Source organism: Notechis scutatus, chromosome 4 (assembly GCF_049901735.1).
Source record: "Notechis scutatus isolate UNSWTSFEM ecotype Mainland chromosome 4, rNotScu1.2, whole genome shotgun sequence".
NCBI lineage: Eukaryota > Metazoa > Chordata > Lepidosauria > Squamata > Elapidae > Notechis > Notechis scutatus.
This window is the reverse complement of record NC_142012.1, coordinates 114,077,975-114,096,252: the sequence shown is the minus strand read 5'-3', so window position 1 is coordinate 114,096,252 and position 18,278 is coordinate 114,077,975. Positions and strand designations below refer to the sequence as shown.

Here is an 18,278-nt window from a genome sequence, read left to right as displayed (position 1 = left end):
ATCTGAGCCTCTCAATCTAGTGGTGGTATTCAGCAGGTTCTGATCAGTTCTGGAGAACCGGTAGCGGAAATTTTGAGTAGTTCGAAATACCACCTCTGACTGGCCCTGCTCCCATCTATTCTCTGTGTCCCAAGTCCCAGCTGATCAGCTGGGTCTTCTTTTGTTGCCCTGCACAGGAGAACAGAGCTGGAAAGCAGGTTAGTGTGGTGGGGAGGGAACCTTCCTCTGCCACACCCACCAAGCCATGCCATGCCCACCAAGCCACACCCACAGAACCGGTACTAAAAAAATTTGAATCCCACCACTGTCTCAATCTTCCACCCGGGATCTGAAAGAGGCTCCCACTTTCTCCCCCTCCCTTCCCCCAATTAATCACCAAGAGCAGTAGTCCTTCTATAGGCAGATGCCTGCTGGGAAGCCCCTGGAGTGGCAGCCAAGGGGTGCTGCCCCCAAGGAGAGCAGAGCCCCCTTTCTGCCTCTGCTTCTCCCAGCAGCAGTTGCTCTGAGGCCCCTCAGCTCAGACACACACACACACCCTGCCCGCTCTTCGGCTCTTTGGAATGTGCCAGGTGGGGGGCGGCTTCCAGCCCAGAACATTTTATTTTGTTATCATTAAGCATTTACATTTTTGTTATAATTAAATAAGTAAGTGTGTGTGTGTATGTATGAGCTTTGGTCGCACAAACACGAAGCCGAAAGCACCAGCCTGAAGATGCCGAGAGGGACCTCGTCGAAACATCACCAAGAAACTCTCAATTTTATACGGGAAAAGACCCGAACATGCCAAGACCTGCATACCTGTATCCGTGAAAATCTACAAGTATGTATGTATGTATGTATGTATGTATGTATGTATGTATGTATGTATAAATTAAATTTATATTTAACATAATTTTTTTTTATATTAAATATATTAGCTTTTAAAAAAAATCATATTAATGGTCCTCGGGATTTAAAATTATGAGTTTGGTGGTCCCTGAGATCCAAAAGGTTGGCGACCCCTGATCTAGAAGATAGCCTTGGCAAAACCAGTTTTGTGAACGAAAGCAAAGTCTTCCTAGGTTTCGAACTCCCGTAACGAGCCTGAAAGCTAAGAATAAATCCAGTGACTGACACAGATTGGAACCTGGCAAACCTATTTGTATTGTTGCTGGGACAACTAACTGGTTATTCCTGTGTTTATCACGAGTTGAGTTCAATTAAAGGAGCTGTACATCACTTGCTGTTTCCTTAATTTTGTGTCTGTTATGAAACAAAAATATAAAAGAGCAATTACGATACCTGTTTGTGAGTTTCTTGAAAGCATTTGGTTGATTTCTGTGTGAAACAGAATACTGGGCCAGATGGGCCACTGGAGTGATTGAGCAGAATTTTCTTACATTGTGTTCTTATGGTATTTAAGCCTTTTCATGAGTGTGTGAATATGATAGAAAACATAAGAATAATATACCATATATCAGGTAGCCATTCCTGTCTTCCATCTCTTGGTTTCGGGGCCAGAAGAATTACTAAATCAATTAAGCCATTGGTCTTAGTTTGATTCAAGCATTAATAAACTATAAACTATAATTAAAAAATTCTTCTTTAACCACAATTTAAAGTCCAGGTTTGAACACCATATTTAGCCCAACCATATTTTGACTTAGTTTATTCTGCATGTCTGCTCTAAAAGTCAGTGGGATTGACAGGAATCATATTCTAATGTGTTTACTCTTGTTTTCTGACTCTGCTGTCAATATATAGGAATATTCCTACATCTGAATGATATTGAATTGAGGCAAATCCTAATCCTATACTTGTATATTGCTATATTAATTTGTGCTGTCTATCTCTGGCATACAGGACATGCCAAGATGAAAGAAGGGATCTTTATATACTGATTTATCATTATCCATTTTAAATTCCTGGTAGCTAAACTAGCTAGAACATTCCTGTCTAAAATTGGATCTTTAATGAAATTAAGCTTTGTCTTGCTAGTCAATCATAGATGCAAATAGTACATATACATATGCAAATGCAGTCAACTTTCCTTTATGATCCAAATAATGTACAAGGTAGTTTATAGTAAAACATAATATATGATTAAAGCCAGACCTAGAGAGCCAGGGTTTTATTTTTAGTATAACCAATCAAATGCTTCATTCTTCTCCATGTAGAAGATGCCAAAAGAACTGGTTATGCCACTGCCAATGATAACAGTTTTGAATTGCGGCAAATCATCACCTGGAAAGCTAAATTTAATAAAAGAATTGATGCTGATCCCTCCTACCTGGTTAACAGTTAAACAGGTACGGTCTGTTGTTCTGTGTTGGGAATGATAAATAAAATCTTGAAAATCACTCAAGATTTTCATTGTATTCACATTGTATTCACATTTCATGATGGAAATGCTGTTTATCTATATCATTGTTATTTATTAAACTGTTAACTTGGAGCTAAATTCAAAATCTGTGTATACGCAAGACATCTCAGAAAAAGAACTGGAAATATCTATTTTGTTGATCAGACTATACAAATTGTCTATTCAGTAAACAAATATGCAGCATTTTATCTGCATGATACATTATAGTTATAGCTATTGTCAACATTCCGAGATATGCACCCACGTGAATCAGGACTCCGACATACCAGACACTGCCAAACAGCCCTTTATTGAGTACATACTTAGTGCTTAGTACTTCACTTAGTGAAGTGAAGCTAGCTCTACAGGACTTCCGCACTTCAGCATCATAAGAAGGCTTGAAGCCCCACCCCTTCAGATGTTCCAAGTCAATCCTTAGCAACTTCCCCTCAGTTCAGTAAGAGCAGCTGTTCATCGTTACAACCTTGATCCCCACACTGGGTCCGACCACTGCTATGTCTAGCTGGGTAAGGCACCACAACCCCCAACAAGCCCCTCTATGGGTCATTCCTAATCTCCTGCCATGCTTCCCCATTCCCCCCACCCAAAGTGGCAACAATGAAATGGAGCACAAGTAAGCCTGGCTTTGGCCGACGCCATTTCAGAAGTTGGCAGTTATAGACATAGGTATAGATAGTTACAATAGCGTTTTTCTGACATTTATTTGGGAATTTCCAATGCCTCTTATATTGAAGGAAAGCAAGCAATAACAACATTGGAAAGATTTAACAGATCTTTACAATAAAGGGTGGGTTTTTTTTAAACCAAGTTTCACATTTCAAGAGGATCAATCTTAACCTGGTTCAGAGGAAGCATTAGTTTAATGAAAAATGATTAAAAATGGTTATAGTTACAATGGTTCTAAAATGGAGTTGAGAAATAGTTTTGACATAAATCTCAATCATCTAGATAACTTTTGAATAAGTTTAAAGAAAAGATACATGAGAATACAGTCTTGCATTATGGCAGTTTTTGATTAGATAGTCTATTAGTTACCAAATATATAATTTCTGCTAAAGGAAAACTTGATTAACATAATGTGCCAATCTATTATGCACTTCAGTACGTGAAAATGAAATTAACTCTATTGTCTTAGTAGAAATCGCATGTTGACACAATTGTTGATTAATTTTGATCATCTCAATGTTATATAATAATAAGCAAACATTTATAAAAGTGAAATCTAATCATGTTGAGAGACATAAAATTAAATTAGTCAGCATTAAGGTATAATTAAATCTGTACATTCCTGTGCTAAACATGGGTAAGAATTAGTTAAAATGAATGGTAAATAAGAGATTTTAATTTGTCAATGAAAATGCAGTGTTTGTATGAGGCATGCCATTTTGGGAATGCATTTCATAAGTAGAGCGCTGTCCAGGATGGGGATATTTTTATAATAAAAGAGAGAAGTGCCTCCTCTGATGATCTTAAAGCATGAGCTACCTGATACAGGAAGATGGTCTTCCCTGACATGATGTTTTATTATTATGCAGGCCCTAACAAGATGTATGGATATTCAGAAACAGATGTTGAAACTGATAGAAAAAATGAATAAAGACGTAAGTCAACAATAACAACATTTATTTAGGACATTCAAGAGTGAATGCTATTGAATAAATAAATAAATAAATAAATAGCCCAAATGCACATGGCCTTAGGTTGGAGAAGGAGTGGGGTAGGATTGGAGAGGAATCCCGGCAGGATCACCATGGTTTCTCAGGGAGGAGACAGTACCTTCCAAAAAGAATCCCAAACTAAGAGATTGCACAGTCCTGACTTATATGGTTGAAGGTTCAGGGTGATATATCTCACCTAGCTATATCTGTAAGGTTAGAAAGTTATAGCTTTAGTCTGGCAAGATTGTGCCTACTAGTTGTAAGCTAATAGAGAATTGGAGTCAACTGGATTTCATTGTGTCATCTTTGGGCTTAGGTCTAGCATGCCCACACTCATCAAAAGGAAAGAAATATCAACAGGATGACAAACTTCATAGTCTGTACAACAAAAAATAATGGCAGAGAGAAGGGGCAAAAAATAAACAAAGAACTACTGTGTGGGTGGGAAAACGGAAACTCACCCGAGAAATGGGGTGGAATGAAGAGATGTGGCTGGTTGCACAAGAACCTTCTATGCATTTGCTGTTAACACAAGTTGCTATTTTAAACTAATAGGTGTTCATTATTTATAATGCTGAGTCAAATAATTGTTGGCAAGGTACAGTTTAATAATACATTTCTATTTCAGACTAGTGTTGAATCACATTTTACCTACATACAGGTAGTCCTCGACTTACAACAGTTCATTTGGTGACTGTTCAAAGTTACAATGGCACTGAAAATTGTGACTTACGACCGTTTTTTATAGTTATGACCTTTGCAGCATCCCCATGGTCATGTGATCAAAATTCAGATGCTTGGCAACTGGTTCATATTTATGACCTTTGCTGTGTCCCAGGGTCATGTGTCACCTCTTGTGACCTCCTGACAAGCAAAGTCAATGGGGAAGTCAGATTCATTTAACATGCGTGTTACTAACTTAACAATTGCAGTGATTCACTTAACAACTGTTTCCAAGAAAAGTTGTAAAATGGGGCAAAACTCACTTCACAATTGTCTCACTTAACAACATAAATTTTGGGATCAGTTGTGGCTCGTAATTCGAGGACTACCTGTATTTTATCATGATGACTCACTTGCTATAATAGTTAACAATTTGTTACATTTTTCTGCATACTATGTTTTCCTAAACACTTTGTTCTTGAAAAATCCTTTGCAACAGTCTAGTTCTGCAATAGATGGCAAAAAAGCTGCTTCACGAGATGCAGGGAAAAAGACGCCGGTAAGGAGAAAAATAAAGTGGTCCTAAGGTTGAGCGTGATGAAAGATTCAGATTAAAATTATAAGGGAAAAAACTTACTAGCATCCCTGACATATTGTATAATACAACTTATTTGCTATAAGACTGCATCCTTGCAAATGATACAGTATGAACAAACTTAGTAATTGTTTTCATGTCCATCTGGTCATAGAAATTGGAAAAAATAACTAGGAAGTTACCTGGTTAGTTTCTTGTAGGTAATGGTAAATTATATATATAGTTGAAATATGACCATAATATTACTGTGGTTTGATCTATGAAATGACCATACAGAGAAAGAGCCTTAAAGGAGCTTAGAATATCACCTATATAGTTTTGATGGAATGGTTCAAGAAGGGCAGACATTCAAAAATTAGCAGGCTATTTTTTGTAAATTAATTATTATTTTTATATATTATTTATCCACAGCTTCCTGTTCCTAAAAAAATATCCCATTTAGGTTGTCTGGTAATGGGATATGACAGTCTAGAACAACCACTAACCTTGATCCAATCAACATGCACCCATCTTTCCTTGGAATTAGGAACAGATATATACTTGGGGATAAATTGTGCTGCTCATGAATTAATGGACTATGTACGTTTTATTTTCAATAATTTATCATTAGTTTTCATATTTTAGGGGAATATGTTTTGATAATAGAGGGGGTGGCAAGATAATGGGACAAATGTGTAAAACAAATTGTTCATCTAAAATACTAGAGACTATTGTAAAAGCTCCGTATATATAATTCCACAATTAGGCTTGACCTAAACTTGTTTTTTTTTTAAAATGGATAGCTTCATATTTAATATATTTTGTTGATATTTTACACTCTAGAATAAAGGAAAATATGAAGTAATTACTGGAACACCTAAATCTCCTGATGAAATGGTGGATATGTATCTAGATCTGGTTAAGAAATTCCCTTCTATTTTAACATTAATAGATCCATTGAGAAAAGAGGTAAGTTTTTCTTACATACATATATATATGTGTGTACACACACACACACACGCACACATTATTCTTTTTGCTATTTTTGCAGGACAGCCAACAGTGGATCCAGCTGTGCAATGTTTTGGGTTCTAAATGTTATTTAATTGCAGAAGACTCATGCAGGAATTTGACTAAACTTCTGGGTTCTAAAAAAAGCAATATACCAAAATGTAGTGGTCTTGTCTTAAAACATATCAATGAAGCTAAAATTTTGGACCTTATACAAATGACCCAGCGATTAGATGGTGAGGAAAGAACTGCATATTAAAATTCAATAGTAGCTATAAAAATATAGAGCTTTTTATATTTAGAAACTAATAAGTAAACTAATAATTAAATCATTAATAATTAAACTAATAATTTATATTTAGTAAATTAATAATAATAAATTATTTATAAAAATTTGCTTTCATTATGGATTGACAGTATAATTTGGGGCTCATTTTAAAATATCAAAATTGAATGTTTAGATATAATTCAGCTTTAAGTGGTATAGAAAACATCATGAATCTCTTATAGTATTGGTTTATGTCACATATTTCCCATCATTTTTATGGACCTCAAAATGTAACAGAGATTTTAAAATGTTAATATTCCAGTTTTTATTTGTATCAGCTAGAATTGTTCATTTAAAGAAAACAAAAAATCTATGCAACAGGAAAACGTTCACTATGTTTATTTTAAATATATTTTTAATCTGATTATCTCTACAGTAACAGTTGTGGGGACTGTTAAAAGCAAATAATACTTTACAAATACAATACAAATACTTTAGCTTTACTTGAGTTTGCCCACAATCCAATGCAGAATAAGTACATTGAAATAGATATAAACGTTCAACACTGCTTGGCTGTGGGCAGCTGATTTTGTACACTATAAATAAGTCATAATAAAACAAACTTAGATTGCTATTAAATTAAAAAAGCTAAATAAGCAAATAATTATGTATTTGCAGAAAGACAGCTGTATTAGTTTGCTACAGCAAAACTAATAATTTAGTGTCTTTATAAAGAACTATCCATTTAATGAAGCTAAAACTTTTCTGGACTAGAGTTTATCAGTCCACAAAATTTAAATTTATAATAAATTATTAACTCTGGAAGATGCCATCAGACTTTCCAGTAACTTTACAATTAAGGCAAAGATGTTTTGCAAGCTATAGATGTTTCATGAAATTAAAGCCCTTGCATTCAATACAGGTTGGAGACACCTTTCCATCTTAGGAAGTCCGGATGGAGAATCTTCTGATGATAGCCTTGCAGATCTGGTATGTGTGGAAAACTCCTCAATTGCCCAAAGCTTTTTATCTTGAGCGACTTCCTAGAAGAAATGTTTATCTAGTGAAGAGACATATAACCTTTGAGGAAATTGGCTTTTTCAAGAAAGTTGCCTTTTAAAGCGAGGTAATCTTTTAACATTCAAGGGGAAAACAGCAGAGTGGGCAAGAGAAGCAAAGAGCAAATATGTAGTGTTTCTTGCTGACATTTTTAAGGAAAAGTTGAGTAAATTATTCAAAATTAGGGCAGTAACAGTATTTTCTTGTCTTAATGGACTCCAGTTGATTTTTTGTGTATCAAAGTATAATTACACAAAGGATGTCACTTGAAATGATGACTTATTTAATGTGTCAATTTTCTTTCACCAGTCCTTCATTTATTCTCTTATGCCACTTGCAATCTCCCAGGTCCCACCTACTCCCCTTTTCAATAAAGTAGTTATCTTGGATTCCTTTACATCTGCTTCAGTTTCCTCTCTCTTCTTCTGATGTAGTACACCAATGCTGACTACTCTATTCAAAATACCTGAACTATTTTCTCCCAAAATTGGGCAGCTTAGTAATATCCAGACTATTAAGTTGCAAAGTGTTTTTTTCCCCCTCCCTTTGTTCTGTGTCCTCCTGATAGTTAGTTGATAACTTTTTCTTATATGTAAGAAACAGGTAAATTATCTACAAGAAGCAGATATTAGTTCATTATACTTCTCAGATTTACTCTAATGTTGCAATTTAAGAGTTATATGACTTTAAGGATTAAACTGCAGCTCACATTTCAACTGAGATTTTTGCTGCTTTAAGAAACAAATAAGCAAATCTTGTATTAATATTTTTTTAAAAAAAATCCTTTAATATAATTAAGCTGTGAAAGGAAAAACACAATAAGAACAAACACACACACATACATGCAGTAGAGAGAAAAAGATAAAGCAATAGATAAAAAATATATGAAATACATATTTGTAAACAAAACATTGATCACACAGAATAATATTTGTAGTGGCAGTTACAAATTCATCTCTTTAATTATGAACTTTCATGTAGGGTTGAAATATATACGACTGTAATTAAAGTCTCTATGTAGTCACCAAATTATGTTAGTCAGAATAAACTACCAAAGTTCTCAGCTATGAGGTTTTTTTTTTAAAGGGGTTTATTTGTCTTAGGCTGTTGGACTGGGAACCAAATTCATCAAACTGGGAGGTCTTTCCCGTGGAGAGAGGATAGTCAAGTACAATCGACTTCTTGCAATAGAGGAAGAACTAAACAAGAATGGGAGGCTTTGTAAGAACCTCTTTCTTACTTTGTTTTCAGTGCTTAATGAATAAGAACCCAGAGATTGGAGAAAGTGACTGAAATCACTCCATAGGAGGGAAAGGGAATCAAAAGACTGTAAATAAGCAGTTGCAGAAAACAGGATGGCATTTGCCATGGGTTATATTGTCCTGATGACGAGTTATCTATTTATCTGAATGCTAAAGTAAAATTTCTTGGAGGGAGTAGGCCACAACAGTTCAATGCATTTAATTGGCTGAAATTATCACCAAGGGAGAGCATTTTCTGAAAATTCTTACATCGATGAATATTCACATGTTGTGGAGGAAGCTTTAAAATATGATTCATCGTTTGCATATAAAGATTCAAATACATTATTATAAATAAATTGCATACTTATACATTACTATAAGCAGTACATGGAGATCATAAAAAATGGGGATGTGACATAAGCTGTATACAAGCGGTTCGGCCCCTGCAAAATTCATTTAAAACCATTAGTTTGAATTGTTTTCAAATACATGCTGCTGCTTTGAAGCCTGTTTTTAACTGATCCACAACAATGAGTTAATGATAAAAATAAAGCCAGAACATAGAAAATTGCCTCAAGCCAGATATGGCAATTTGTCCATAAAAAACAAACTAACTGGCTGTGGTTTGTAAGGCAACGTTCTCCAATCTGTTGTTGTTTAAGTCCATTTGGACAACACATTTCAGTGTGACCAATAACAGGCTAAGTGATGGTTTCATAGAGCAGGAATCTCAATGCATTTGCTGGGTGCCATGAAAAATCATCTCTAGAATCTCAGAGAAAAAGCTCCCAGAACCCCCATTTAGTCTGTTATTGGTTATCCTGAAGTGTGTAGTCCCTGAAAGCATCTAGACCAGAGGTTCCCAACCTAGTCCGTGGATCGGCACTGGGCTCTGGCATGTCAGAAACCAGGCCACGCAAACAAGCAAAGCCTTATTTGCGGATGCAGGCAGTATGTGAAACCATGCCACCTCTGGTCTGTGGAAAAGCATTTCTCCACAGAAGTGGTCCCTGCTGCCCAAAAGGCGCTGATCTAGACAACACCAGATTCAGGAATGTTGACCTAGAACTACAACCACTTAGCAAATTGTTTTTCACAATTGCAGACCTGAGCCAATTTTCTCTGTTCTGGCTTTATTTTTTGTCATTAATCCATTGTTCTGGATCAATTAAAAAGAGGCTTTAAAGAAACAGCATGTATTTTTGTAATTTTATTTAAAATATTTGGAGGGGTTTCTTCAAATGGTTTTGCAACTTTTCCATAAAAGGTCACTGGAGTGATCAGTACATGTTTGCACTGTACAAACCTCTGGGTGTAATTGTTCCCTTTGCTTACTTTTTATACATAGCAGGATCCACAGAGGATAGTACGGTTTTAACTTGCAAGTATAAATAGATAAGTAGACATTTCATTAAACTGTTCGTGTTTCTCATGTGTTAATATTGGGGACCCCTGCATATTTGTACTGTATATTCATATTTTCCTCTTGTAAGAAGTGAGCTGAAATTTATGATGAATGGAGCAGGAATGGATGTAGACATACGTGTTGTAAACTTTCCATTTACTATTGCAATCTAGCATACAGTAGATTGCAGAATGGGCAGGAACAAAAACAAAAATCTTTTGTAATGTGGCATATACCTGATCAGAAGTAAAGGAAAAATTGTTGATATTTAAAATTACGCAAAAACACTTTCTCCCTTCAAATGTGAACATGAATTTAAATCACTGGTGCAATTTTCTTTCTTACTGTATTTGTTATTTGGCTGTGTATTCCCTTCCAGGTGAAAGAGATGAGTATGAATTTATTGACTTTATTGAAGAGGAAGAAGAAGGAGAAGAGGAGGAAGAAGAAGAAGAGGAAGAGGAAAAAGAAGAAGAGGAAGAAGAATTTGATCATACTGATTCTCCTTCTGGGAGTAAACAAGCTGTAGTCTAGAAATTAATGTTTCAGATTTGGCATTGGTTGAATGCAAATTGACCCTGTAATTCTTTTGGGAATGCATTTTGTCTTTCCCAAGACAGCAACCGTGATAAAAATGTACATTTATTTCTTATTGACATTAAATATTTTATTTTGGGTTGTATTTTGTCTTCCTGTTGCAATGTGCACAGTGTTCAACATAATTACAGTATTTCCTCCTTTCAGTTCTACTTGTTTCTATGCTTACGTAGTTCTACACACATAAGACTGTCTTCTGGTAAAATTACTTTCAGTGGGAGAAACTATATATTATAGATGATTATAAAATCAATGATTCATTAAATGCCACTAACACAAATATTTGTTTGAATAGTAACCAGTATTAATGTGGGATTTATCATAAAATTCTTTATTCCAAATATGCATCATCCTAATAATTGACAATTTAAAAAGCCTGAAAACATATTTGGTTTGTTGTTATTTCAATTAACAAGTAACAGTCTGAAATATAAATTGAAAGTATTTTTATTAGAATATTAAAGTTATATGAACAATTAAGATCAGGAATAATGTTTATGGGCCAGTACTATGATTACCAACTAGAGGTTTGCAGAATTAGTGTAGATGCCTAGTGCAGTATAATGCAATTATAATGATGTTTTTTTTCATGTCTGTAAATTTTTATGTGAAGAATGAAAACAACTGCAACACAATACTCCAAAAACAACAAATCACAATATTTGGGAAATAACCTGGGCATTTTTAATAAGCAGCATCAAAAAATAATTTATTTCATACTATAACAGTTTGAGATGAAATGTGCCTTTTTAAAATGTATTTTCAATAATTCCAAAAATATAGAAATAATATTAATTCAATATAATTAAACTAATATAAATGCACAATCGGGAAAAAACATTTTTCCACTTTAAAAATTATTAATTCACCATTCAAATCATAGAATAGAATTCTTTATTGGTTAAGCGTGATTGGACACACAAGGAATTTGTCTCCGGTGCATAAGCTTTCAATGTACATACAAGCAACAAAGTGATATGTGATAAACCATAGTTATAAACATTAATCATGAGGTACAAGTGTTGCACAACAACAACAACAAAAGGTAAAGAAAGGAAAGGAAACTTAATGCTACCCCGTTAATAATGCCATCCTATGGATTATGCATTTTTCCTGAAGAATGCATTCAGGAAAAAGTCCATCTGATTTTCATGGAATTTAATTCCAAATGAAAGTCTATATATAACTTTATGATCTAATTTTTAAGACAAGCTTTAAACATGTACTGATAAAGTCAAACTAACAGATTCAACCTTAGTCCTCACAACTAATTGCAATTTCCTATCAGAAAGTGTATTCAAACCAATATTAAATTGCAAACTGCTGAGGTTTCATCACTATTGTCCACTGTATTGGAAATGTATAGTTTTAGAAACATGAGTAAACTAAATTTGCCCTCAAGGTAGCCTGCTGTATATTTGTTGATGTTTCTGTTAAAAAAAAAAAAAGAATGATGACCAAATGTAGTAAATCAGCAATTTTGTCTTTTTCCTGAATTCACTGCATTCTATATGGTGACATATTTAATGCATCTACTAACTAGAAGCTCATAGACTGACTATTCTCAGGGATCTTGCTGATGATCAGGTAAGCATCATTTGGCCAGTGTATATTCCATAGCCTCCATACCATGCCCTGAAATAGTACTGTATGTAGAAATTCATGTAGAGGTATATTACTGATATATTTTAATATTATGTTTTAGAAACTGAGCAAGGCACACATACATACACAGATATGCATATACAGACATACAGCACGTATACATAACTACATAGGATGGTGATATCTAACTATAAATTCAATCTCAGGCAAGAGTATTTGGCCATGTACAAGGATTGAATCAAACATCACTGTCTAAGCAAGCCATTTCAAATAGCATCTCTTATGTTATTGGGAAGTACTTGACAAAATCAACAAGACACAATCGGCAGTCTGTTTTGTTAAAAACAATAACCACACACACATAAGGAATAAATGCCATGTAATCTCAAGTTGCCAAAATTGTAAAACAAGTTTATTTTCTGATAGCAAAAAATTGCTGAAAACCACAAAAACTGCATAGCATTCGTATTCAAAAACCCTAAATTTTAGCCTCAGTTCAATACCAACCAAAACGTACTAATGAATAGAGTCTGGTATTAAATATGCATGTGCAGCATTTTTAATGCAACTAGATACAAGTTTTAAACCGGGGTGCCCAATCCTGGCAGGTTTAAGACTTGTGGATTTTAAATCCCAGAGTTCCTCAACCAGCATGACTTGCTGGGGAATTCTGAGAGTTAAAGTCCACAGGTCTTAAAATTGCCAAGGTTGGACATACACTGCTCAAAAAAATAAAGGGAACACAAAAATAAGACATCCTAGATCTGAATGAATGAAATATTCTTATTAAATACTTTGTTCATTACATAGTTGAATGTGCTGACAACAAAATCACACAAAAATTATCAATGGAAATCAAATTTAGCAACCCATGGAGGTCTGGATTTGGAGTTACACTCAAAATTAAAGTGGAAAAAAACACTACAGGCTGATCCAACTTTGATGTAATGTCCTTAAAACAAGTCAAAATGAGGCTCAGTAGTGTGTGTGGTCTCCATGTGCCTGTATGACCTCCCTACAATGCCTGGGCATGCTCCTGATGAGGTGGCGGATGGTCTCCTGAGGGATCTCCTCCCACACCTGAACTAAAGCATCCCCCAACTCCTGGACAGTCTATGGTGCAACGTGGAGTTGGTGGATGGAGCGAGATATGATGTCCCAGATGTGTTCAATTGGATTCAAGTCTAGGGAATGGGCGGGCCAGTCCATAGCATCAATGCCTTCGTCTTGCAGGAACTGCTGACACACTCCAGCCACATGCGGTCTAGCATTGTCTTGCATTAGGAGGAACCCAGGGCCAACTGCACCAGCCTATGGTTTCACAACGGGTCTGAGGATCTCATCTTGGTACCTAATGGCAGTCAGGCTACCTCTGGCAAGCACATGGAGAGCTGTGTGGCCCCCTAAAGAAATGCCACTCCTCACCATTACTGACCCACTGCCAAACCGGTCATGCTGGAGGATGTTGCAGGCAGCAGAACATTCTCCACGGCATCTCCAGACCCTGTCACGTCTGTCACATGTGCTCAGTGTGAACCTGCTTTCATCTGTGAAGAGCACAGGGCGCCAGTGGCGAATTTGCCAGTCTTGCTGTTCTCTGGCAAATGCCAAACGTCCTGCACAGTGTTGGGCTATAAGCACAACCCCCACCTGTGGACATCGGGCCCTCATACCACCCTCATGGAGTCTGTTTCTGACCATTTGAGCAGCCACATACACATTTGTGGCCCGCTGGAGGTTATTTTGCAGGGCTCTGGCAGTGCTCCTCCTGTCCCTCTTTGCACAAAGGCGGAGGTAGCGGTCCTGATGCTGGGTTGTTGTCCTCCTACGGCCTCCTCCACGTCTCCTGATGTACTGGCCTGTCTCCTGGTAGCGCCTCCATGCTCTGGCCACTACGCTGACAGACACAGCAAACCTTGCCACAGCTCGCATTGATGTGCCATCCTGGATGAGCTGCACTACCTGAGCCACTTGTGTGGGTTGTAGACTCTGTCTCATGCTACCACTAGAGTGAAAGCACAGCCAGCATTCAAAAGTGACCAAACCATCAGCCAGAAAGCATAGGAACTGAGAAGTGGTCTGTGGTCACCACCTGCAGAACCACTCCTTTATTGGGGATGTCTTGCTAACTGCCTATGCTTTCCACCTGTTGTCTATTCCATTTGCACAACAGCATGTGAAATTGACTGTCAATCAGTGTTGCTACCTAAGTGGACAGTTTGATTTCACAGAAGTGTGATTGACTTGGAGTTACATTGTGTTGTTTAAGTGTTCCCTTTATTTTTTTGAGCAGCGTATATTCCCTTCCTCATGCCTGCCTTCCCAGCTGAGCAATCAGAGCCATTCGTTTTCTAACAAGAGAAGTATTTCAGCTACTCTGAAATGCCATATAAATTGCATAGTTCTATGATTCCTGCTGCTTTTCTTAGAAGAGGCCTTCTGTGGTGAAAGTTCAGGATTGAGTAACTAAAAAACTTAAGTCTACTAACTCTGGAAGTCTATTACAGAAGATGACTATCTTGCATATAAAAAACTCTAAAGGTTTCCCAGTTTGAGTAAGTGCCTCACCTCATCCCATAACTAGTTCATAGTTATAAAGCTATGATTCAGAATCTCACATTGTCCTTCAACTCCCACATTCAGTTGCTGTTCCTCTGCCACCATTTTCCTGTATCACATCCTGTTTCCTATAAGACTCATATTTGATTTTGTGCTTAATCTATTTTAGAGATATACCATTTTTGAATCTGAAATGCTTCTATTTCATTCCATCTATAATATAATACCCTGAAATTGTACACCAGTTTAGAATTAGGATTCAGCTAATTTCTGTAAACCAATTAACTGGATATGTTAATTATTGTTATTTAAAAGGTGCCATAATGTAAGAATTTACAAAGTATTCAGGTAGAAAGTAGGCACTTCTTGGCATTTTCTTTTGTCTTTCATAGAAGATAATGTCTCCTTTATGAGGCTCTCTGTTACAACATATTTATATATAAAGATCACAGAACAATGTTTCTTCTTCAAAGTACTGTTCTTCCTAAATGCCAAAATGCATTTTTAAATAATTCACAATAATTATGTGGCATCTGGAACAGTTCTTCCTTCTTATTTCTTGCATGGCTTGAAAATCCAACAATTGGCATGTCTTCCCAGAAAAGATTTCATGTGGTAAGTAGGGGGTATGTAGGAAGAGCTTTAGATACAAAAGCTATAAGAACCAGTTTGATCTAGTGCTTAAGTTACCAGGCTAGAAATCAGAAAACTGCGAGTTCTAGTCTCTACTCAGACATGAAAAACTGGCTGGGTCACCTTGAGTCAATCATTTTCTCTTAGCCCAACACACCTAATGAGATTTTTGATCTGGAGAAAATACGAGGAGGAAGGAGCGTTAGGTATGTTCACTGCTTTAAGTTACTTACAAAGTAATAAAGGTGAAATCATAAGATCTAATTCTTAAAAAAAAAAATCTAATATAAGCCCTCTGCCCCAAACTGGCCCAAAATATAGGATTGTTTTAGAACTGACTTTTCATATTCTACTATTGCTTGCAGAGGAAAAAATAGTAATAATCATACTCCAGATTTAAAAACTATTATTATTGTAGTTCTTATAGTAAAAACAAAATAGTCTGGATAGCGGATGTGGCAGTGCTTGAAGACACGTGGAATAGAAGTCAAAGAACAAACTAGAAATACCTGAAAATAGAACATTTGCAGCCAAAGAAAGCAAAGGGAGTACCAACAGTAATAGGTTTTTGGATGCAATCTCAAAACAACTGGAACATCATTTGAATACCACTGGCATTGACAAAAATCACCATCAGTGAAAAGGCAGCTTCACTTGGAACAACTTACATCCTACAACAATAAATTTAACACCATCAAACAACATCTCCTATCCCAGGTCCTTGAAAAGGACTTGATACATAGATAAAATGCCAAATCCAACCTAAACATCTAGTGGGCTGTGCAACAAACCATAATAATTTAATATACTATGTTGTTATATTTATAATAATAAAGACCTGATAGTGATTCCACACTGTTGTTTATATGATAATATACCCTTAATATTATTAAACAATAACATCTATCCCAGGTCCTTGGGAAGAATTCAATAGAATTCAACAAAAATGCCAAATCCACTCTTAACAAAAGAAGAATTCAACAAAAATGCCAAATCCACTCTAAACATCTGAATGACTTTGTGACCAACCATAATAATAAGATACAGATTGCAATGGACATTATTTTCCTGGAAAACTGTGCTAGGCAGAGGGTAAAGTTAGCTAGTTACAGATATTTATTTTAACTTTTATGCAGTTAAAATATTTTTTACTCAAAATTTCCTTCAACTTCAGTAGAATCTATTTCTGTTACTATTCCAGATTACACCATTAATATTATTATTATTATTATTATTATTATTATTATTATTATTATTATACTTTGTAGTGGCAGGTCACAAGTTTTAATAAGATTTTAAAGAATGGCTCTGAAAAATTCTATTCACTAAAAATTGATTTATGGATGACAGTTGAATAAGAGCATGTCATATATTTCTTAAGGCTTGTTTTACTTATTTAAATTAGACTTAGCAGGCCTTTTTGGTCAAACCATAAACAAAGAACTTATATAAAATAATATCCAAATAAATATTAACATTTTGCATAATCTAGTAAGTGAACACCATATAATAATTTAGAAGAAAAAACAGAGGAAAGAGGTGTAAAGACTTTGGATTCGATATAAACACATTATGAGTAAAAAATATAGCCCTTTCCCATATTCATAAACACAACAATTGACAATCATTGAAAACAGAGTCAATGCCTTTCAGCACATCAATTAACAGAGAGAGCTGTCACTCTCTTTTGTTTTTTCAGTACTAGTGTCTTTATGAAGCTGTTGACCCTTGTTTTCAGTTATCTTGCCTTGATCCATAACTTTAGGCATTTGTTCCTTGATTTTTTCCGAATTGAATAGTACCATGAATTCAGCTTGCTTGTCTGCGTCAACAACCTTGTTTTTAAGTCCTGCATTGCTGGATAACCTAAAAAGCAAATTAAAAAAACAAAGGGAATGCTGCATGATTTTTAAAATATAAACAACAATCAACCAGTTAGTTACAGTCTTAGCATGGGCTTGATATTCTACCACAGTTTATGAGTCTGTCTTTCATACCGTACACCTTTCTCACACAATTTCCATCCAAGCTGAAAAACTGAATATAATGTTGACACCATCTCAAACATTTATTAACACAGTATAAGAAATGATAGTTTACTGTGAGGATGCAAAATTACAGCTAAGTTCAACCATACCATAGCTATCGCTACTTCCTGTAAATGAAATCAGTGAATACAACCAGACATCTAAGATAATTTTTCCTAGCACCTAATAAAAATAATACTAGTCTGCCTATAGATTTCCTCTTAGTAAAAGGCAAGTCAGTAAAATGCAAATACAGTAAATCATTCATGAGTTGGCAGCAGTACTGGTTATTATGTTAATTTAAAAATAGCTGGACTAAAATTAGAAATATTTGGTTAGTCTTTTTTTTTTCCAGAAGAAACATCTCACTTTAGATATCAGCTTAAATAAAAAGATGTTTTAATGACAGTTGAACCATTTAACATAGTTATATCACTGACATTATATAATTGACATTCTTCTAGTGACAGAATTAAGTAGTCACCATGTCGGGGAGATGGCGGCATATAAATTTAATAAATAAATCATTGACTTAGATGCAAATGTGTTTTACTAAGTTTATTAGCTTTCTTTCTATCGTTTGAATATTATCTGCTTTGATTACTGTTTTACT

The 18,278-nt window shown here is 35.4% G+C and overlaps 2 protein-coding genes across 4 annotated transcripts in view; one reads left to right on the top strand and one right to left on the bottom strand.

The window, feature by feature from the left end:
- Window positions 1–10,926, top strand: part of ENO4 (enolase 4) — a 29,637-nt gene extending 18,711 nt beyond the window's left edge. The window contains exons 6-14 of one of the 3 annotated variants that reach the window (XM_087964466.1): window positions 2,157–2,288; window positions 3,898–3,963; window positions 5,183–5,242; window positions 5,690–5,857; window positions 6,101–6,226; window positions 6,309–6,504; window positions 7,459–7,526; window positions 8,699–8,816; window positions 10,624–10,926. In XM_087964466.1, the coding sequence (XP_087820592.1) occupies window positions 2,157–2,288; window positions 3,898–3,963; window positions 5,183–5,242; window positions 5,690–5,857; window positions 6,101–6,226; window positions 6,309–6,504; window positions 7,459–7,526; window positions 8,699–8,816; window positions 10,624–10,778 (1,089 nt within the window). In that variant the 3' untranslated portion in view covers window positions 10,779–10,926. The remainder of the gene's footprint in view (window positions 1–2,156; window positions 2,289–3,897; window positions 3,964–5,182; window positions 5,243–5,689; window positions 5,858–6,100; window positions 6,227–6,308; window positions 6,505–7,458; window positions 7,527–8,698; window positions 8,817–10,623) is intronic. The other 2 variants (XM_087964467.1, XM_087964468.1) reach the window with 2 other exon arrangements.
- A 786-nt stretch (window positions 10,927–11,712) lies between these two features.
- Window positions 11,713–18,278, bottom strand: part of SHTN1 (shootin 1) — a 92,798-nt gene continuing 86,232 nt past the window's right edge. Inside the window, exon 17 of the mRNA XM_026670202.2 lies at window positions 11,713–17,504. Coding sequence (XP_026525987.2) covers window positions 17,300–17,504 — 205 coding nt within the window. The 3' untranslated portion in view covers window positions 11,713–17,299. The remainder of the gene's footprint in view (window positions 17,505–18,278) is intronic.